Genomic DNA, 23,651 nt, shown 5'->3' on the forward strand with positions numbered 1-23,651 from the left:
TCTAGTAAAAAACCCAAAGAGGATCTTTAGCTTCCTGACTTTCCAAGCATTCTGAAACTGTTCAGAATGATCAGTTTTCATATAGTCAGACAAAATGGCCACATTAAAGACAGGTGTCTAATGAATATTTCTTGTGGGGTCTGTAGAGAGATCCTTAGAGGTTAATTAACAGGACAACTTGCAAGGCTTCCAGGCTGGGTACCCTGTAGACTCCAGGTATAATAATGTGTATCTTTATCACTTGCCCTGTTCTTGCAAACTAGAGTCAACAGTCAATCCTTTCTGTTTTGTTTCATCCAATAAATTACACTTGGCTTTCTCTTCATGTTCTTAATGAAGAGATAAAAATGTGTGGGGCAGAACTTCTCCTTCATTAGTAGTTTTGTTCTGAAAATAGCCAGTGGATACATATAATTTTGTTTTGGAAGCAGATACAGCAAGACAGTACCTGACATTTCTCAGTTGATACTTTATAGTCTTTAGACTGTTACCTTAAAGACAAATTCGGGATACTATGTCTTTGGAGGAACTAAGGAAACTAAGGATGGTTTGCTTTAGCGAAGCTTGGCCACGATAATGCTTACATTCTGTTGGACAAATATCTTTACATTCTGTCATCATTCTCTGCCTGCTGAAGACACTTTTAGTTATCTCTTACTAATCAGGATTAGAATGTGTAATAGGGCCCTTCTTTCAGAGGTTAAAAACTTGTCACTCTTGCCCTCCTGAGTAGGGGTTTCCCATGTTGCTATGGAAAGATCAGGGGTCCAGAGCAAGTTTCCTAAAGCCAGCACATATGCACACGTTGTCTCTGTGGACTTGATGTTACCTCTGCAGCACCAAGACTGACAGATGTGTTCATATCAAATATTGACTTTGTTCAGACATGCAAATGGTCACTTATCTCCCCTTCTATCCACACTCTAAACATTAAAGTTCCATTCAGCTTTTCCTAGCCTTCGGACTGGTAAATTGAATGAAGCTATAGAAAATAAAGCATTCAGGCCGATTGTTGGGAGGTGGGAAGGAAGAAATCAACTGTCTACTTCAAAGTGAAAAGACGGCAATAGTCTGAAAAAGTTGTCTCTCGGTACAGGTTTTGCAGGGAGTACATTTCTCTATTATTTCAATTATTACAACTTCCTGAATAGGTTGAAGGTCACTCATAATTCACACTTCTGCCATTTTCAGACATGCCAAATGCAGTCTATTAAGCATAAATAAAACTTCCAGTGCTTGACCAGGAAAAATAAATGGGAATTCATAACAATGAGTCCTTATTCATCTTTTTAAAAGTAAATGATGTTTTCTTTCTTTCTTGTTTTCCCTCTGTGCACTGAATTTTTCTTCTGTCTCAGTAATACAAGCATAATACTTTGAATCGATCCAAGCATAGCAAACTAGACAGCAAGTCTGGTCTGACAGATTCTAGATTTTTCTACTTTATAGGATAATAAACAAGAATCCACATTATTGCCATCTATAAATACAAATGGTAGCATCATCAATTTGATGGAGGAATCGGTTGAACACAGGCTGTGACAGTACAAAACAGAATTAATCTGAAAGTCTTTTATAGCCTATTACCTTTGCTATCAGAATGCTTATAACTGTCCACACTCTCTTTAGTGGCTGTCCTCTTGGGCTTAAATGACAAAAGAAAATGAATATTTAATAAAGTGTGATTAATTTCGGTTCCAACTGTCTATAATAAATAGTTATCTATAACATATATTACATATAATATGCAATTTATAAAATATATAATTGTATATAACTTACATGATATATAATAGAATTAATCATGCCATTAAATATTAATTTATATTAATATGTAAAATATGAGATTACTAATATCTTGTACAGATTTTAAAATGTCCCTAAAATGTATACTTTGCCACATTTATAAATCACATATAAAATATATAATATATCCAAGCACATGTATACTTACATATAACGTTGTATGAAAATATACATTTTGGCAGTCTAAAATTTGCTAAGTCAAATCCACATCACCACTGCCTTTTACCTTTAGCTTAGCCTTATGAATATTAACTGAACAGATATCCTTTTGACATTTGGAACCATTTCAAGGTTTGATTAAAATAAATTAAGAATAATAATTATTTTTTAGAGTAATTCCTATATACATGCATAATATATACTCATGCCTTAAACTGTGAATTTCACCAGTAGTAAAAGTGAACAATTTGAGGGATTTCTAGTTTTATCTTCAAATATCTGAGTGCTTTAGAATTTTTTAAAAAATATTAAGAAATTTCACTAGCGTGATATTTTGGCAAATTTTAAAATAAAAGAATATAGAAAGATCTATTAAACCATTTACTATAATATTTATTCTTATAAATTAAAGTATTCAGGGATTTAGATATAATATCCATACTTACAAGGACAGAGATAAAGCTTTCTGGAAAAATTAAAAAGAGTCCAGCAAGATATTGGAAAAATTAAATTTTTTCTATGATAAAATGAAAAGACCACCTCAACTTTCAAAAGTTTCCGATATATGGAGAGTTAGGTCATGTTCATAACATGTTGTGTTTCTGGAATTTGGTATTAGCTACCAAATAGAAAACTCTAAAGGAGTTAACACAGTTTTTAAATATTTATCATGACTTTTAAAAAATGGAATTCTCATATAATCCTATTTTCTTATACTAAAAGGCCCCATTCCTCTCATTTTTCACCTTGTATTGGGAGAGATTGTCTTCTCCCTTCTAGCAGAGCATTCTGAGAGACACACAGCAAAATAATAACTCTACAACCCTTTTGTATCCATTCCAACTTTTTCTAAGTGAGATTTTGAGCCCCTCTTCAAATACTTGAGTTGAATTCATCACAAAATCCCAGATCCAGGACATTTTTATTTTGGTTCCAGATAACTTTTTCCATAAAACTTCCTGATGGAAGAGACCTGTTAACTCTTTTATGGAATTTAACAGAGGAATTGATTCCCTTCCATTTTTATCTAACACAAAACCCAGAGAGGTTATATTAGTCATGTCTCTGCTTCGGGTACATAACTCAGATGACATGTAATTCATAGGACTGCAATATATAGCCGAAATTTTGAGAATATACTGATTTTAAAGATGTTATGATTACATTTTTATAATCATGGTCAAGCATACTTAATAGACAAACCTGCGGGAGAAGCTACATAAATCACTTCCGTTCTTTATTATATTTTTATTTGCTGAAAGACCCATTTTCTAACATAAAAGCATAGACGCGATAACTTTTTTTTCTGAAAGGCTTGATTCCTCCATCATTACATTCCATCTTTCCCCCACATAATTGTTTCGAGGCAACAAATTGTCATTATGTTTTCATTTAAACTACTTCTCTCACTTCTCAAACGCCTGCTGGTGTATTGTTATTGCTAGAACATAAACCAGCTTTGTATGTAGACATCTCTGGATTCAAGCATTCAAATTACACTTTGGGACCATTGTAATTATAAGAGCAAAGACATAATTTTGCTTAAGTCTCTGTAAAATCCAAAGAGTTGAGATATCATGAAATGGCAAGTGGTAACAACACCTTGAAAAAAGCACTGGATTTCTAAGGGCGGTAGATGGGGCTTCAAGGCACATTCTTACTGCGATATGAGGAAGCATGCCCAGAATCTGCCCTCATTACTTCGGGCTCTTGCCAGTTCTTTTCAAACCTCAGTTTCATGAGCACCATAAAAATTCACTTAAAATCGAAAAGAACACCCTGAAGTTAAAACCCACTCTGCTTTGCCTTGCCTTTCGTGGCCTGGAATGTCACCTTTTACCTCCAGTAAATAAAGCCAACATCAATGCTCTTCCGTGTCTTTTATTTTTTATGCACTCAGTATTCTTCACATGACAATCTGGACACTTAAAGGGAAATTACAGTAGTGATCTGTGTCCCGGCAAAGAGAATTATCTTTCTAATGTATAGTTACAGTGTATCTATCACTTTCTTTTGTTTCTTGGGCTGTTCACACTGGATTGAGTAAATCTAAAATGGAATTAAAAGAGACATGTTTAATAGTGGACTCTATTATTCAAAAGAAAATAATGATATCGTAATACTTTCTTCCAGTGATCTGGCATGTGTGTCTCTGCAGCATTCCCCCAAAGCGACAATTGTACTGTTTTATGGTCTTTCGGGATATTGTCTCTTTAACATCACTGTTTCCGAGAAGCCACTGAAAAGTTCTAATATGTCACAATTCAAATATCAACATGTTGTTGGAAAGGAAGCTAATAAGTTAAACCTTCGAGAGATGCCAAAAGAAGAGGTGATTCAAACTGTTGAGAGAAGTCTATTGTTTTCTAAGGGGAAATAGAACTCTAGAATGAAACAGGGCACTAATAAGCATTTAACTGGAAAGTTTAGGGGGAAAAAGCAAACGCACACTTTTTTTTTTTTTAATCTGGTAACTTTTTGAGCAGAATTATTCCTCTGAGTGTACTTCCAGAGAAGGGAAGATGTGAACGTTAGGGTTAATAAGATACAAACTGTAAATTCTCTGGTTTTTATACAATCAGCACATAACAAAGAGTAATTTTCCTAAGATAGTCTGGATTTTATCTAAGGATAGAGATAAAGAATCTTAGGTTATATTATATTAGGGCAACATTTTATGTTTGGTGTTATTTTCTATAAAGCAACTTCATGTGGTTAAGTTACTGTTGCATGAAAAAAATGATTTTATTTTGACAGGAAAGAAACTAAGCAGAAAATACTCCTCATTGAGTTATTTTTTTGAATTTAGCACAGTTTTGTGCTCTGGTCTTTTTAAAGAAAAATAAACAATTGGAGTTTAGAGCCACCTACTGGAATGAAGAGGCACGTACTTATGTTTAATGTCCTGCTTTTCAAGAGATAAACAGATAAATATAATTAAAGTTATGCACATTTCTGTTGATCTTATAAAACGTTAAATTACTCAACTTTTCTCAGTTTGAAATAAGTGGTCCTGTAAGAAACCACAGGTAGAGCAATGTCTTCTCAAAATAGATCCTTCCCATTTCTTAGTAGGGTGTGCCAATTTGTGTTATGTGGTTTTTCTCCCCATTGCATCGAGACTGAACAGAATTGAATCCCTAGTTTTATTGTTGTCATTGTTGCTTTTGGTGGTATTTGTGTGTGTGTGTGTGTGTGTGTGTGTGAGTGTGTGTGAATGTAATTGTTCTCATTTTCACCAGTTAACTGTATAACTTTATTCTTTCTTTCATAACCTCTATCTGGTTACGGAATCGTTGTTTAATAAATAATCCTAGAATAGAATTAAAAACTAAGAACATAATATGTTAAAAAGAAAAGCCACCTTAAATATTTTCATGATTAAATCCTTTTTATATTGAGATATAATTGACATATAACATTATATTAGTTTCAGGTGTACAACATAATGATTCGATGTTTGTATATGTTGCAAATCAGAATTAAATGCTTTTATAAATGAAGAAACCCGGAATCCTAGACAAGGTGATTGGGCAATGACCTACCTAGGGTAACCACGCTGGTCGGGGAAAGGTAGGCAGCTCTTGGAAATTATAGGTCAGGGTTTTTTCCACACTTGCCCCACTGCTTTTTAGTCAGTTATTAATGGATTTCTTAAATCCTTCCTCTCATCAGCATTTTGCTAGAAAGTAAGAGGAATAAGCACCACCCCCAAACCCTGGTAAAGGAATCAATTGAAGGCATAATGCCTGCTTTCAAAGAGTGGGATCAGTATCTGGGTCATGATGGCAGGTCCTGGACCTGTGAGTGGCACTTTTTTTCTGCACTACGTGGGCCTCTCACTGTTGTGGCCTCTCCCGTTGTGGAGCACAGGCTCCGGACGCGCATGCTCAGCGGCCATGGCTCACGGGCCCAGCCACTCTGCGGCATGTGGGATCTTCCCGGACTGGGGCACGAACCCGTGTCCCCTGCATCGGCAGGCGGACTCTCAACCACTGCGCCACCAGGGAAGCCCGTGAGTGGCACTTTTGATTGGTAAAAGAGGGATTCAGTTTTTAAAAAACCAAATGCTCTCCTTTGACTATGTTCTCCACAGATCTTGTTGTCATGATTCTTTATGTTGTGTCCCTCCAGCCTATTACCTTCAAAGCTCCTTGTTGAGAAGGTGCTACTTTTGAGAACATGCTCGAGGGGAGTAATTGTGCCCCTGCCAGTCTTCGCTAGGCCACTGCTGGATAACGCAAGACACATTCAACTCTCTGAGTATGTGTGTGGCTCCCTAGAGTAAGGAATTCAGAGAAGGGATTGTTCTTTGTTAAACATTACACAGGGTGTATGTGACACAGCAAGGCTCACATTAAGAAAATTTGATTTGTGAAGTGGGAGCTGGAAAAGATTTATGAATTGGCATGAGAGTCACAGCTTTCCATTTGTCATCAGAGGGCTAGTTCTCAGTGTATAAAACAGGAAAGCTAGTTCTTTTGATGAAAATAAAAAGGAATATTTTTGTTAAGGTACGGGAAAATGTACAGTTATCTTAGTGTATATCTTGCCCTTTCTTAATATTCACTTCTCTTTCTCTCCCCCAACCCCTTCATTGTCTCTTGAAGATATTTTATAGAGTAGTTGCAGACATTGCACCAGGAGAGGAGCTCCTGCTGTTCATGAAGAGTGAAGACTATCCCCATGACACTATGGCACCGGATATCCACGGTTAGTACCACTCATGCCACCATCCGCGCCACCCTCATTTGGAGATTGTGATGGAGCATGCCAAAGGGTCCGTCACACTTGGTACTTGTTAGTTTCCCTGGGTAGTCAATGTCAGGTTTAAGAAATTCCTTCTCATAGAGTAGCTATGACATCTGGCTAATATTACGGTGAAGCTAAAGGAGGCAGAGGTCTTCTCTGAAATGGAGGTCAGAGGAATTTTGGCTATTTGGACTGAGACATCACATAGGTCAACCTTTTGTCAATGCCTTAGACTATAGTGAGAGTCCTTTCACTGTACAAAAGTCATTTCAGGGAGCTTGGTCTTGGGCTTTTGTATATCTAGCAGTTGTTTCTACCGTCTAATGTTCTATTACCGGGAAAAGTATTTCTACTTGAGTAAAATCCTAGCCAGCGTGACCATATGGGAGAGGGCTGGAGGCACGAGGATTGGGAGAAAAGTACAGATGAGGAAATTTTAGAGCCAGAGGAATTTGTATTTGTCAGAGACCTATTCCAAATTAAAGAAGGGGGGATCAAAAAGAATTATAATTAAAAAAAAAGAATTATAATTACTAGTGATATATATTCAGGTAAGAGTGAAAGGAAATTTTATTTGTATTGATTTGTATCATTGGGATGAGCATTTAAGACTGTTTTCTTTCTTTTTCCTGTTTCTCTCCCCTCATATAATGTGATTTGAGTTAGCATAATCTAGTGGTGTCTCTAGAGTGTTTTTATAGTTGGAAGGACCACCGGGAAGGGTTACCAGTGAGAGGTGAGGATGACTCCACTTCCCATCTCTCTGGCATTCCAAACAGGAGAACCTCAGCCTCTGCATCTGCAGCTCCTGCAAAGAACGCTACCACTATTGGCTGGCTCTTTACCTGAACATTTTTCTCCTTTGGCTGAGCTGCATTCTGCCTCTTTGTAGATTATACCAGTTGTATTTTGAGGAGCCTTTTGGAACTTGTTTTCTTCTTAGAAACTGTGACAAGTCAATGGCCTCAGAAACCCAGACTTGTTAACTAGCCTGGTAGAATTTGAGCCTGAATGGGGAGCCTAACCCAGTGGGAAAGGGCTCTTTGACAGCAGGGAGTGTTCAGATGATATAAAAAATAATAATAATTTGGGCTGTCTCTGGTACAAGGCATCTTTCATCAGTGAATGTTTGCTCTAAAAAGGTTTTCAAACAATTATCTTTTTTAATATAAATGGTTACTGTACTATTCTAAAAAGCCTAAATGGAGGTGACTATTTTTCTTTTAGGGCTACCATTCATAAATTACCTGCCTTTACAACACTCTGGAACCCATCGGTTGCTTTTCATTTTCAATGTGTCATACCCATATCCATACATATACCCGACATGTTAAATATAATGTTTATAATGTTTACATGGTGATTTGTATTTCATACTTCTAGGATTTAATGTTTCTTAGAAAAGAGAAAATAAAACACATGCATTGTACACCTACTGTATGCTAGATGTTCTATGCTCTCCATTTAGTGTCTCATTTAGTCTTTTAGACGTAGATCAAACCTGTAAGAAAGGAATTATTTCCATTATACAGGTAGGAAAATGAGGCCATATAAGGCTAAGTAAATTGGCCAAGACCACATGGCTAGAAAGTGGTAGCATTCAAACCGAGGTCTTGCTGTCTCTAAAGCCTATGCCTTTTCATAGGCCTGGAGGTTGTTTGTTTTCAGACTGCTGGCTGAGATCCTAAATTTAGATCTTAAACATGTGAATAGTGTCACAAACTGTAGGAAACGTTTCCATTACCCAGTTTATGTTATTGAGAAACCTGTCTTACAGCTGAGGTGATTTATTTTAAAATAGCTCCCTCTTCTTTAACCAAGTCCAAAGGTGACAAACCCTACTGAATCTACATACTAATTTCTTTACTTTTCTGGCCCCTTTGTTATTGGTTTAGTTTAAACAGAACCAGTATCGTATATGGATCACAGAAGCAGCGACCCGTTTGACCTCTCTGCTTGGCTTCTCAAGCTGCAATGGGGCATTCCAACTTTCAGTGGCTTTCCTGTACCCTTCTTCGCATGGACCTAAAAAGCCCCTAGTGACCTGCTACCCTCTCTAACTTCATTGCCCACTCCTCCCCTACATGCACCCTATAAACCTGTCACACTTTACTATAGCTTCGCCTTTCCACGAGCCTGCCCTGCTCTTTCTTGCCTTCGTCATTGGTCCGTGGTATTCCCACCGCCTGAAATGTCTTCCCTCATCCTGCTTCACCTGGCTGATTCTTCCTCATTACAAAATCTTTGCTGAACCCTCTCTTCCTCAGGATAGATGGATTTGGTATATTCCTCTGGGCTCCTAATTTAGGCCTGTGCATGCACCTGTCATAAGATGTATCACACTAGTTGTTCACATGGGTATCTCCTTGGGTTTCTTATGTATTCAGTCCCTAGCAAAATGCCTCACATTCAGTAGGTGGCTAAAATATTCCCTCAAAAGCATTCGGTCAGTGAATAACTGGATATAGGTCCTGGCTGCAGGTCTGTAACACAGGGATGATGTATCGTGTTGCTGTCCTTTGTGTCTTACAGCATTGTGAGCTGTTTGCAGGACTTCTGTGATGATATCTGTGTGATCAGTGCATAGTATGGCCTCATGAGTGGGCTGAAAGCTATTCCAATAAAAAGAATAGAAACCATGGCGTCACTACCTGACACTCCATAGCCTTGCTATCTCTGGTCCCCACTATTACCATTTATTTATCTTAGTGATTTAAAGTGCAAATGCATGATATGCTGGCTATTTAATAAAGCCATGCCAATTAGCAGTGGCCCTGAGGGAACATAAATGAGCCTAGAAAAGTGCTAAAATCATGCTGTGTCACATTATAAGTAATGACAAATGTTAAAGCATTTCCAAGTTTATTGATATTAGCCAGGTTTAAGTACGGCTCAGATAGGGACTCTGTCCCGTGTTCCGTCCAGGTAACATGGCACGGTGAGAAGGGTATGGAACAGAGGTGTGTTTTCAAAGTCTGACATAACCATTTAGCTCTATGATCCCTGACTGGTTACTGAACTTCTCTGAGCATCCTTACCCTCATCTAAAAATTGGGATGCAAATCTGACATATAATTCCTCACGGTCAGGTTTTAGGAATATCAATAATCCATGTACGGGGTTGGGGACATAACGATGCTCAGTAAGTGGTCATTATGACTTTTGATATCCTGTGAATATTAAACCCTGGAAGGGTTTCGTCATAAAGTTTTATCTGATAAGAAAGCTATACGGGAGCCACAGCAATCACTTCTGTTATTGTTGTAGGCTTTGTCCTGGCTTCTTTACATTTAATTTTTTTTTTTCTTTTCTTTTTTTTTTTTTTGCCACACTGCACGGTATTCGGGATCTTAGTTCCCCGACTAGGGATCAAACCCGTGTCCCCTGAGGTGGAAGTGCGGAGTCTTAACCACTGGACCGCCAGGGAAGTCCCTACATTTACTATTTCTAATCCATGTTAAAATGGAAGTGGTGGAAAGGACAACCAAATAATTTCTATTATGTCTTCCGTAATTCGATAAGAACTGCCAGTGTGTGGTGATACTTCCTGATCACCTAGTTCTGATAACACCTGAATTCTTTTCACAGAAGAACGGCAATACCGCTGTGAGGACTGTGACCAGCTCTTTGAGTCCAAGGCTGAACTAGCGGATCACCAGAAGTTCCCATGCAGCACACCCCACTCGGCATTCTCCATGGTAGAGGAGGACTTTCAACAAAAACTCGAGAGTGAAAATGATCTCCGAGAGATACATGCAATTCAGGAGTGTAAGGAATGTGACCAAGTGTTTCCCGATTTGCAAAGGTTAGACATGGCATGTTGCACTACAAAAACGTGTTTATTTATTCTACAGTAAAATGTTTATGCTGAATTTTCAGAATTGATGCAAATGGGAAATTTGGAACAGCAATGAGCTGGACAAATGTGTTAGTCACACGTTCGGAAATCATTTTCCCCTGGAAATTCTCACCTGTCAAATATTTGCAGTGAAGTTAGAATTAGTTATTTTGATGCCAGATAGAAAATAATACTTTTATTATTTAAGGAGGGTTATTGCCAATTGAAAGTTTAACATTATAGTAAAACGTAACTTAGAGGAGGTATCAAGAGTAGAGGAGGCAACAATGATGCTAATTAATCTAATTATACACCAAACAGAAAAGCGACCCTCTAGAAACATTTAGACGATAAAAAAGAGACTGTGCTGGTACTTACTCAATGAAGATAGGTAGTCTTTTGATAGATCAGTGTAATCTATGGATTTAATTTCAACTATTTATCTAAACTGCACATATATAAAAGAATAAGAGAAGCATGTTCAGTGAAGAAAATATTGAATTTTCAAAAAGGGAAAAAGTAAGCATGATCTAAATGAAATAATTCTATAATACTTATTTTTAACAAAACGAAAACATATTTCAGTGATAATATTAACTTTTCATAGCCCTTTGAATTTAATTCAAGAACATTTTTAAAATTTCTGTTAAAGAAAGCAACAACCCTGGAACCTGTGTTTTGAAAACTGTATTAATAATTATGCTACAAAATGGTCTTTCAGATCAGAAAGGTGTTTAACCAGCTAATAAGTTTTTTGTTTGTTTGTATGTTTGTTTTTTCTACCTAATGGTATTTGCCTTGGTCCACAAACAGTTTTAATAATTGTATTCATTACTTTGCTTTTAAATCTGGAACCTATAATCAGAATTTCAACTGAACATAAAAACACTGTGTTTAAATGGGTATGGGAGTATATCAGCCGGCCTTAGTCAAGGATGTGAATTACTCACAGTTTGTCTTGGACACCTCACCTCTTTTAATTTACCTTTTTGTTTCCTTTCTTTCCTTAGTGCCTCCTCTTCCTCTTTCTCCTTTCACCTCTGTTGATTGCCCTGCATCTCTCTTCTCGTAGGAAAGGGTTTCATTCCATTTTAATGCATAGATGACCAAAAAGGCATCAAGTATAACCCATTCCTTGAGGAGACTGAGTCAAAAGAATGAATCTGTCTAGCTTTGAAAATTCAGGCTTAATCTAGCTATTAGAGAGAAAACATTTTGGGGGCTAAGAGGGTTTTCCCAGTACCCTTTAAACTTATCTTTACTACTTAATAAAAACCCACATAGAGAATAAATCTGTTATGTATGTTTGGTAAAACATGGATTTGTAATCAAAAACCATCACAGTATGTCTCCTAAATACATTGTGTCCAAATTAAAAACCAAAATGAAAATACTTTCCTTACCTGCTACTAAATACCAGCAGGTAAGAAAAGTACTTATACTGTAAAGCCATATCTCTGATGCCAGAGAGTAAGTATATTTCCTTCTATTTTGTTATAAAAAATAATGGACAGCATATTATAAAACAAAAATGGACAGACTGAACGCTAAAATGTTGTGTATAGCAATACTTCTTAGGTGGAGAAAGCTTCTTACTCTGACTAGGTATAAGATTAAGCCTGAGTCAGTGCTACTTAATGCCAAAACCAACTGTCGATTTAGCTCCTTCAGTCAAACATTCAGTAGAAAACAATAAGGAAACCTAGTTATCTGGCATTGGATGAACCCTCAAAACTCACTTTTCAGTAGCTCAGCCAGATGGATATATCATGTCACTATGCGACCTGATATCAGTCATCCAGGTGATATTTTGGGTTATATAATTTAGCCAGTGCAGAACCTATGTGCCCTGAATATTTTCCACTTTATTGAAGCCAATATTGTTTTATATGTTAAACAAATGAGAATTCCTTTCTTGACATGATATATTATTCTGTTCTGTATCTTTTGTGTAAAATATTAAGAAAAGAATACCACCCTCCAAAAAAAAAGGGGGTCGAGAAACAAAGGTTGAACCCAGAAGGCTAAGCAAAGCTCTATAAATTCGGATAAAATTCTATGAAAAGTGAAGTTTCATTAATGACTGACTGGATACTTCTGTGTTTATGAAAGCAATGAACATTTGCTTTTGCAAGAACCACTTGCCTTTTTATTTTCTATCACTGATTAGCTGACAGCTGATCATTCCATGGAACAATATGGGTTTTATGCTGGATTAGAAGAAGCAGAAAAAGAGGAAGTTTCCTTTACTTTGCTATCTTTTTCCCCCTTTCGTGGTACGTACTATACTCTTAAAACAATATCACACCCTTGGAGTTAGGAGGCAAGAAAAAGTCTCAATGTATAGGACAATCTTTTACCACTAGGTTTCAGAGTTTATGATTTGAGATGCATATTGGAATATAATATATGTCATAAAATGGCATGCCTTGATAGTTTGCTAAAGACAGTAGTATGAATAGCAATGTGTACACCAATTTTGGAAGATGTCCCTGACTCAGTTCAATGTTAACTGCCATTGTTGATATCTTTCTCTTAACTCTCTGATTAACATTTCAACTTGTGTAACAAACAGAGGATTACATATTGTAGATAAAGATAGGGACATTCTTGTGACTCCACACACCTGTACTCTCCTGGTACCTTTTGTTCACAGAGATATCGCCACTGGTGCTCAAATAGAATAGCATTACCAAGTCGACTGACTCATAGGGCAGGAAAAATAAGTTCATGTGCCAATATGAATAGAAGTGGAAGGAGGAAACTGAGGAGGAGAAAAATATGGAAAGGTGTTTCTAATTTGTCAAGATATGAGAAAGGGCATATCATTTTTTCACACACACTCCCACGCACATGGTGTGTACAAACACTGGATAACATATTCTAGGTACACAGAGGTCTTACGTGATTCTCAAACTTAGAGTGTTCATTTCACAGAAAAATAAAATATAGGGAAGAAACAGTGCTCACATGCTTGGTAGTCAGTTTTTTTTTTAATACCTTTTTATTATGGAAGATTTCAAATACACACAAAACTAGAGAGGGCGGTGTAATAACAGCCATACACTCAGGTTCAGTAATTATCACACGAGGCCTATCTTGTCTCAGCTATACTCATTTTGGATTATTTGAAACAAATCCTGGACATTATGTCATTTTATTCATAAATAGCTCAGTATGTGTCTGTAGAAAGTAAGGACTATAAAACATAAGCTCATTTTAAAAATAATGGTTCCTTAATACTATCAAATATTCAGTCGGTGTTCAAATTCCCCCCAGTCATTTCATTATTTTTAGAGTTTTCTGGTTTGAATTAAGATCAAAATAAGGTCCATCATGGCAATTGGTTGACGTCCCTCTTATATTTCTTAATTTATAGGTTCCCCCAGTCAAAGCCAGTAAGTCTCTCTCCCTCTTTCTCATTACAGTTTATATGCAGAAGATAATGAGTGTTTTTTCCTGTAGCATTTCCTCCAGTCTGTATTCTGCTGATTATATCCCCTTGGTATTGTTTAACGTCTTTCTCCATCTCCTCTGTTTCCTGTATACTCATGGTTACATCCCAAGCTGTGATCAGATTTAGGCTCAGTATTTTAGGAAGAATACCTCATTGATGGTATCATTTATTTCCACCAGGAGGCATATAATGGATTGCCTAGATTCATTCATTCTTTAGGGGCTGCAAAATGAATGTATTGTAATTCCCCCTGTTCTTTCATTATTTATTATCTGGATTAATTCTATGCAGAGAAACTTCCCCTCACTGTTTATTTGCTCACCCTGAAGTACAGTTCGTATAGGAAAGGCAGGATATGTACATGAGTTTTTCCCTTTATTTACTAGTTTTCAGAATAATGATTTGGCTTCTCAGCATCTTCCTGGGGTAATTGGTGAGGTTCTGTTTGTTTCTGAGTATCATTATCGTTAAAAGATGAGATTATTACTCTTACTGATGCTTAAATTTCCCCATCTTTAGTCAGTGGGTGTCTCTTCAGGTTGGCACCCTAATTGTTTTGACACGATCTATAACTCTCTTGCTTTTTGCCATAACAAGATGTTCAAGGCCCATCGTGTGTATTTCACACTTCACATTTGAAACAGGCTATTTCTCTGAGGAGCTCTGGTTGCTTTATTTGGGAGTAGTATCCTAATGTGTTATGTGTGTGTGTTTAATTAACAAAAATGTTGCAGACATCTTCTGAATATCACAGTAATCCATTATCTATAATATTTACTTTTCATTCTATTCATGCAGATTTCATATTCACATTTTAGAGAGGGAAGGAAACATTTGAGAAGGTAACACAGTCTAAGCTTTAAAACATAGAGAAGCTGTGCTTGTGAGAAAATTCTAACCCTGTTTTTCTTTTGAGGGGCTTTACTAGTGCATCCACTTATAATATGATATACTTTTCTTTCCTCCCTAATTCATAGGTTGTATATATATAATCTTAGGTTATAGTATATATACATATATATTTTTTCTAGATAATGTTTCTATCTGTATCTACTTCTGTATCTATATGCATACATGTTCATTCATTGGTCCGTCTGTCTGACCATCCATTATATTGGTTGTATTGGGAAGTTGCTTGTTGAATAGTTAGCTTACGGCTCACTTTCCCATATGGTGATTTGAGTAGGAATAAAAGTGCTTTGTTGAGTGTAAGGGTTATATACAGTAGATAGAATAGCTTCCTGCATGTTCTTAAGCACTTTCTTAATGTTTTCTATTTGAGTGTTTGCGTTTGAATTAAGTGGGTAACAGCAATACATGTTGCGGCTAGAACTGTGTCACAAATCCAGAACTGGACAAATCGCTGGTTGTTTATCATTCCCCTAAATTGGCACCTAAACTCTGCTAACTGAATCAGATTTATTTCCCAACAACAGGGGTACTTCTCTGGATTGCTGAGAGACACAGTCTAGGGAACATAAAACGTACTTCTGTCTGTTGCAAGTCTGTTTCCTCTCTTTCTTCTCCGACTCCACTCCTTTCCCTCTTCTTTCTTTAATTGCCAGTTGGATTAGTAATAAAATGACGTTCTGTTTATGAATGTGTTCTTGGTCACCACGTCCTATTAAATCAATTGTTCTCTTAACAGCCTGGAGAAACACATGTTGTCACATACTGAAGAGAGGGAATACAAGTGTGATCAGTGTCCTAAGGCATTTAACTGGAAGTCCAATTTAATCCGCCACCAGATGTCACATGACAGTGGAAAGCACTATGAATGTGAGAACTGTGCCAAGGTACAGTGAATTTGTAGACTACTTGGCCCCTCTGTGTCATCCTGCTCTCTCTTAATCCATCATTTGCCACGGTATATAAAAACAAGGCTTGAGAGGGGAAACTATAAATATCCTGAGAAAAGTAGACGGAGTGTTGTGTGCTACAAGGCATTAGGACAGTGTATAGAAACACTTAGTGGGTATCCTTTTATTTTTGTAAGGGAGGAAGCAAGGCTTGATGGTGAGTTCCAGAACTAAGTGTCACACATCCTTGGTAAATTCCTGGTTCCGCTACTGGCTTTCCAGCGTGGGGTTGTTTTATAGCCTTATGGAGAATGAAAATTGTATCCAATGCACATTACTGATTTCTTTTAAGATCAGTTTGTGAGGAAATCCCATAAAGTTTCTGAATGCCTATTCAGAAAGAATGGGAGACTCCTACATTTGCAGGTTTTTCCACCGAAGTCCCCACCATAAATTATGACTCGGTTCTAATTAAAAGTGTAGTGCCTTAGTGGCCAGGGCTGAACAACGTTAAGAGTGAAACGAGAGCCCTTCACCTTGACCGTAACTCTGAACTACGGGAACGGCAATTCACATCATTGAATTTTCATGTTTCTCAATTAACTAAAAGATGTCCTGGTGTCATGAAAATTGAGTTCTCTTTCCAAAAACTTTTCATAACGTTTGAATATCTTTTCTCATGCCAGTGGAAATTGGGACATTCGACCTTATCTTTAGAGATGTTTTGCTCCCTGATGTGTGGGTAGCTTTTTCTTTTTCCTATTTCTTTTTTTGTTTGTTTGTTGTTTGTTTGGTTGGTTTTCTTAGTACCATGTCCGAAGGAATGATTTTAGCTTAATGGTAACTTAATGAAACACTGTGTTAGAATTTATACCCTAGGGGAACTCCTTGAATAGATTTGGGATACTTTAGTCAAAATCCCCCCAATTTTGTACATAGTGTGTCTTTGTTTAAAGGGTGTAAATAGCACACCATTTTTTAATAATGTCATGGCCTGCATTTTTATTATCCAACTCCATTCACTCTAAATAGAATCAAAAAGCCCTGAATATGCTCTAATAATGCCATTAATTATTTTGTTCAACTGATACCAGCGCGTACTTTGTGCTAAGTATACAGAACTGAATAATTTGTAAGTCCTGACCCTAGAGAGGCTGACACTTTGGAAATACAACTTTCTTTCGGTTTTTGGGTAAACAAATACAAACAAAACAAATACACAAAATTCCTTCTTGAGTTATTCCCCGTCTTCTTTCTTGTGTCCTAGAATTAAGTTTCTTGATTAATCAGTACTCATTTCCTAGCAGGTTTTCACGGACCCTAGCAACCTTCAGCGGCACATCCGCTCTCAGCATGTTGGTGCCCGGGCCCACGCGTGCCCGGAGTGTGGCAAAACGTTTGCCACTTCGTCAGGCCTCAAACAACACAAGCACATCCACAGCAGTGTGAAGCCCTTTATCTGTAAGTTTTTCACACTCCAGCCCTCCTCCCTGCAACTGTCTCTTATCCAAAAGGCACTGTGATCAGGAGGGTGGGCCACGCATGGCCATGAGGGGGCCCTCTGAATTAGCGATTTACGGTCTCATCCAGTTGGGCTATTTTCTATTACAAGAAAATCTTGTAACCAGATCGATGGTGTTTTGTCTATGATGCCTGGGGTGTTTTCTTTTAGATGGAATCAATAACAGGTAGAGAAGTCGTTAAATAATGTAAAGGAAGCCTCCCCAGGTTGTGGAATTTAATAGAGACAACGAGATTTGTCTCATACTGAAAATGTGTGTGGCTTTGTAAAACAGCAAATCGCAGATACCACTAAACAAGATGAAGTGAGAAAAACCTGTTCTGGATCAGAAAGAGCTAGAAGAACCCCACCTGGCAAGGAGGCTTATTAGGACTCTGTGTGTGTGTGTGTGTATGTTGCGGGTGGGATAAAATGCCCTTTAATCTACCCTTTGTTGCTGATCACAGGTTGCAGATCGGTAGTTCTCAGTTACTTGAAAAGCAGAACATTTTCACTTTGATGCTGGACATGCTGCTTCTATAACCCACGGCACTAAGGCAGATTTACGGGCAGTGTATTTCCAGGGGACATCCAATCTGACCACCTACTTAGAAAATATCCTTGTACAGAGCGCTTTGGTACAAGTACAGCTCAGCCCTCATTTGCCTCTCTTGTCCACCCACCCCTCTTCTCTGTATTGTGCTGAAATGTTTCATATGGAAAATCAGTTGTTCTTAGTCCATCTGGGCAACGACTCTGGACTTCTTTTCATCTATTGCTCGGCTGGGCATATAAACACAGTGACTCACTGAGCTGTGTTACAAAATTTAAGACAGATTTTGGATCCAGATAAGCATAGAACTGGATGAAACATACTCAGGAGTTGGCAAAACCTCTGACTTGGGAACCCTTGCAAAACAGTTTCTCTGACAAATATTCGATGGTTTGTAGTAGGTATATGAGACACTACTACAGGACCCGATGGAAAAAAAAACTAATTTTCAGTGCCAACGTGGAGATGCCAGAGACTAACGCTCCTCCTTTTTGCCTTTACACAGCCCTCTTTTGTGTTTCCAAGCACCAAGAGAGCTTTTCTTTCCCTTTCCAGCTTACCCTAGCATCCTGTTTTGCTCATATGTTCTTCTGTTCCCTGGTGGAGTAAAGAGGACTAGCAGAGAAACAAAAGGGTGCTCTCTAATCTCCCTTGAGGAAGCTCTGTTGAAAGTCATGGGAAATAAAGTATACAATGGAAATTTTAGACTTCTTGTCTCAAAAAGACATTCCTGACTCTAGTTCGTAATGCCCTAAAATGTACTTGCAAGTGCTACAGACATATACATAGTTCATTTATTTCTGATTTTTCAGAAATGAATTTTGATAAATTTCTCATGTTTTGGTGGAAAATAGGGAGGAATTGACCACAGTGAATTATGATCACCCATTTAATGCTTTCTTTATTATTTAAAGTAAAAGTCAGAAAATAGAAATTCCTATCATCTAAAATTCTGGGATCTGGAATTTTAATTGTGTTGAAATGAAGTGTTTTGCTTTAAAGCACTATAGGGTGTCCCTTTCCAATCAGATTGTGCAGACTATTTCCCATGAATGTATTTTCAGCAATTATTGGTAAATTTAAATAGCAGATGGCATTCTTCAAATATAAAATCTGACAGAGGACCATGGGGTAATTGTGAATAATAGCCGTGTAATTTCAGAACAAAAGAGGAGTTGGTGTGGAGACTTTGGAGTGGAGGAGGTTCACCTAGAGTTGATATCTGTTTCTCACCAGAAGGCCACACACCACGATTTAGCCCCCCTGGTGTGTTTACGGCAACTGTCTCTTATTACAGTGTGCCACCAGGCTTGAGCCCAGAGTCATCAGTGCTAAGGCAATTACTCACTGCCTTTACAGAAACCTCCAGCCTTCCCAAATAGAAACCACATGCTCTAATAGGCTGGATATATTCAAAATACCTCTTAATTTGTTTAATAAGTAGAAAAATGCAATGTTAACTGCTGGCTAATTCCTTATTACTGAGAAGATTACAGTAGAGTATAGACTGCAGCATCAATTGAGCCACTTACCTGGAGGCCTGGTGGTTTGTGGTGGGCCAGGCCAGATCTTCAAGTGAGAAAAACAAAGCCTCTGCCTGAGGAGACATCCCGGATTGTGTTCTTGGGACCTGATACAAACACCATTCGTTGGTGTAACAGAGCCTACAACCAGGAAAGTCAGATGCACCTCTGTTACTCTTGATTTTCTTAAATCTATCCAGCTATTAGAAAGAAGTGTAGAGAGCAACAATTTCTTTGGTAAAACATTGCTAACCTTTCAAAAACTTAGACCTGTTTGAATACCCATCAAGATCTTTTCTCAACGCCTTTTAATGCCCAGAGGAGAGGTGTCACTTTCTTAATGAGTGCACATTTATAATTCCGTCAATATTTTATTTACTATTTCTTGTTATTGCTCATAGCTGAATTAGTATAACTAGCGAAAGTCTCATGTTTCTACCCTCTACTTCATATGGTTTTAATTAGTGTATCAAAGAATTTAAACAGTATGTGTATTTATTGTATATGGTTAACTAGTATATATTTTTAAAGCAGACTCTGGTCAATATTCCAGTAGAATAACTTGAAAAGAAATCACTCACATCTTCTCTTCCCATTAAAATGCATGTTATAGTCTCTACAATGTCATAAATCATTCCACAGTTGAAAGCGCCTTTAATATTACTAAGCACATTGATATGTGTAGCAATGCATTTTAATTGTTAGTAGTAAAAGAAATAGACAGAATCACTTGGTACTTCCTGTTTGGTTGTGTGTGGGATAATCCAAGTTCTGGTTGAGTTTTGTATAACTGAAGGTCTATAAAATCTTCTTTGAATTTTCTTTTTAAATTGTTATTGTTTTGACTTAGGAGCTTAATTTAAAGGCAGTCGTCACATGAAAGAAATAAGTGTTGCATTTTGTCTTCAATTTAATTTCATATATAAATTGGTTTCAGCAATTACCAACAAGGCATATCATGTTTCTGCATGTATTAAAACGTGCACAGAAGCATGAAAGTAAACTCACACGTAAAGGGAACTCATCTTTATTAAAGTAACGTAAAAGGTGTGATGCTTGGGAAATGGATACTATAATCCTGCCAGGCCGTGTATTGAGTAAGATTCCTACCTAGCAAAGGAATGATTAAGGGTTCTGGAGTTCCATCTTAAAATGTACTTAGATCTATTCACACATATATGAGGAAGAAGATGTTTTACTTTTCTGGCAAATTCTCGGGGACGAGAGTTATTTCCCAGCTGCACCCACTGCTGTGTTCTTACTGGATTATAGCATTCAGCGCACTCTCCCCTGCTTACTGTAGTTGGCTGTACCACGTAGAAGTCAAGCCCGGAGATAACCCGTGAAGATATGACAACAAGTGGACATGTTTCCCAAGGACGGGGTTTCATAAATGCAGGAAGGTTAGCACAACCACTGGTGTGAGGGGAAGTCAGAGGACGTGATCATAGTTCATGGGAACCAGCAATGCAGGATGGGCTACATTCAATTTAGTTTCCTTTGCGGGCTTAAAATAGCGCCATTGTAAATTATGTCAGTCTTTCTCAAATCATGAAAATGATTGTTAAAAATGTCTCAGAATACACAATGTACATTGTTGTGTGGCTTTGATGTGTGAATGATGAGAGCATATGATATAATACAAATTAAATAATGGTAGAGCAGTCACGGGCTTTTTCCCCAAGGGGAGCGGGAATAAAGGTGAAGTTTCTGGTCGAGGGGAAAGGCTGTTTTATTTTGTGTGGATGCCTACAATATAGAATTCTTTAAATGGTCTAAAATTTTAAAGGGGTTCCTGTTCTGTGTCATGTTTAGTACATCGTAAGAATTTAATCGTAAAGATTCTGTTAGTGTAGTAATTGGGTGGGAAGTCAATGCATGCTGGAATTTGACTTTTTAATGAATATTTAAATACACAAATATGATACAAAATATTATGCAATGGGGATGACAGAATATTTATATATATCTGAAATATTTGTGCTGTCTCAAGACATTTGTCAGGTTGGATGCCTTGCTTTGGAATCTAGTGAAACGGGGTTTTCTGTGTTTGGAGCACCCACGTTGGTGCCTCCGACGTCTTTTCCTGGCTTCCTAATTGAAATTTGGGGTAAACCAATTGTGATACTTGCTAAATTCAGAAGCAGTTGCCATAAAGCCTGAGATTCTTTTTTGTTGTTTGCACACAGGTGAGGTCTGCCATAAATCCTATACTCAGTTTTCAAACCTTTGTCGTCATAAGCGCATGCATGCTGATTGCAGAACCCAAATCAAGTGCAAAGACTGTGGACAAATGTTCAGCACTACGTCTTCCTTAAATAAACACAGGAGGTTTTGTGAGGGCAAGAACCATTTTGCGGCAGGTGGATTTTTTGGCCAAGGCATTTCACTTCCTGGAACCCCAGCTATGGATAAAACGTCCATGGTTAATATGAGTCATGCCAACCCGGGCCTTGCTGACTATTTTGGCGCCAATAGGCATCCTGCTGGTCTTACCTTTCCAACAGCTCCTGGATTTTCTTTTAGCTTCCCTGGTCTGTTTCCTTCCGGCTTGTACCACAGGCCTCCTTTGATACCTGCTAGTTCTCCTGTTAAAGGACTGTCAAGTACTGAACAGACAAACAAAAGTCAAAGTCCCCTCATGACACATCCTCAGATACTGCCAGCTACACAGGATATTTTGAAGGCACTATCTAAACACCCACCTGTAGGGGACGATAAGCCAGTGGAGTTCCAGCCCGAGAGGTCCTCTGAAGAGAGGCCCCTTGAGAAAATCAGTGACCAGTCAGAGAGTAGTGACCTTGATGATGTCAGTACACCAAGTGGCAGTGACCTGGAAACCACCTCGGGCTCTGATCTGGAAAGTGACATTGAAAGTGATAAAGAGAAATTTAAAGAAAATGGTAAAATGTTCAAAGACAAAGTAAGCCCTCTTCCGAATCTGGCTTCAATACATAATAAGAAAGAATACAGCAATCATTCCATTTTCTCACCATCTTTAGAGGAGCAGACTGCGGTGTCAGGAGCTGTGAATGATTCTATAAAGGCTATTGCTTCTATTGCTGAGAAATACTTTGGTTCAGCAGGACTGGTGGGGCTGCAAGACAAAAAAGTTGGAGCTTTACCTTACCCTTCCATGTTTCCCCTCCCGTTTTTTCCAGCATTCTCTCAATCAATGTACCCATTTCCTGATAGAGACTTGAGATCGTTACCTTTGAAAATGGAACCCCAGTCACCAAGTGAAGTAAAGAAACTGCAGAAGGGCAGCTCTGAGTCTCCCTTTGATCTCACCACTAAACGCAAGGACGAGAAGCCCTTGACCTCAGTACCCGCCAAGGCTCCAGTGACGCCGGCCACAAGCCAAGACCAACCCCTGGATCTAAGTATGGGCAGTAGGAGTAGAGCCAGTGGGACCAAGCTGACAGAGCCTCGTAAAAACCACGTGTTTGGGGAAAAGAAAGGAGGCAACGGTGAACCAAGACCAGCACCTGATGGTTCCTTACAGCATGCTAGACCCACTCCTTTCTTCATGGACCCTATTTACAGGTAAGGGTGGATGGGAGACCGCTCAATGTGGGCAGAAGAATGAAAGGCAGTTTTCACACTCTAAAGTTACGGCTTTTAACAAACCTTTTTTATTATTCGTATAAAGCAGAAAGTAAAGTTGTTTGATCTGGTGAGTTCATTTTTTATTCGGAAAGTCAACTCATTAGGTTTGGACTTATTTTTGGATGTCTCCGAATTTGGGGTTTTGGAATAGGCCCACAGAGTTCTTTCCCTTGACAATAAATTTATTTTTAAACACATTTTTTTAAGTGGAAAATATGGGAAAGCCGTATTTAAAGCAAGTTGTCAAGTGGCGGAAGAATGAGGCTCCTGAAGGATTAATGCAAATATGTGTGGGTACTTAAATGGGTCAGGTTATTCGGAATGAGATGGGACATAGCGAGAGTTTACTCTTTGTTAACCTACGAACACATCCTTAATAAGTACTGGTCCTATTCTGTTTCTAAATAAATCTCTCAGGAGCCCCATGTAACTGAAATATTAATCACAAAAATGCTTTGTATATAATGTGAGTGGTCGGCTTAAAAAACACATCTCTGTTTAATGCCTTCATTATCCAGTTTCCTTTGATGCATCCAAAAATTTTGGGGGGGGAATATGTGCTAATAAAAAGCCTCTTAGACAGTACCCTGTAACACTCGACCATTCAGAAAGATTTAGTTTTTAAAAACTAGTCTTCTTCAAAGTGTATGAATA

At 37.9% G+C, this 23,651-nt stretch overlaps 1 protein-coding gene across 13 annotated transcripts in view; it reads left to right on the forward strand.

Annotated features, from left to right (window-relative positions):
• Positions 1 to 23,651, forward strand: part of MECOM (MDS1 and EVI1 complex locus) — a 568,287-nt gene that overhangs the window by 513,516 nt on the left and 31,120 nt on the right. For 6 of the 13 annotated variants that reach the window (XM_027112180.1, XM_027112191.1, XM_027112210.1 and 3 more), the window contains 5 exons: positions 6,576 to 6,678; positions 10,306 to 10,522; positions 15,661 to 15,808; positions 17,116 to 17,272; positions 21,578 to 22,934. In XM_027112180.1, the coding sequence (XP_026967981.1) occupies positions 6,576 to 6,678; positions 10,306 to 10,522; positions 15,661 to 15,808; positions 17,116 to 17,272; positions 21,578 to 22,934 (1,982 nt within the window). The remainder of the gene's footprint in view (positions 1 to 6,575; positions 6,679 to 10,305; positions 10,523 to 15,660; positions 15,809 to 17,115; positions 17,273 to 21,577; positions 22,935 to 23,651) is intronic. The other 7 variants (XM_027112184.1, XM_027112201.1, XM_027112254.1 and 4 more) reach the window with 3 other exon arrangements.

Source organism: Aethalodelphis obliquidens, unplaced genomic scaffold, assembly GCF_003676395.1.
Source record: "Aethalodelphis obliquidens isolate GAN/ISIS:26980383/991018 unplaced genomic scaffold, ASM367639v1 scaffold1, whole genome shotgun sequence".
NCBI classification, from domain to species: domain Eukaryota; kingdom Metazoa; phylum Chordata; class Mammalia; order Artiodactyla; family Delphinidae; genus Aethalodelphis; species Aethalodelphis obliquidens.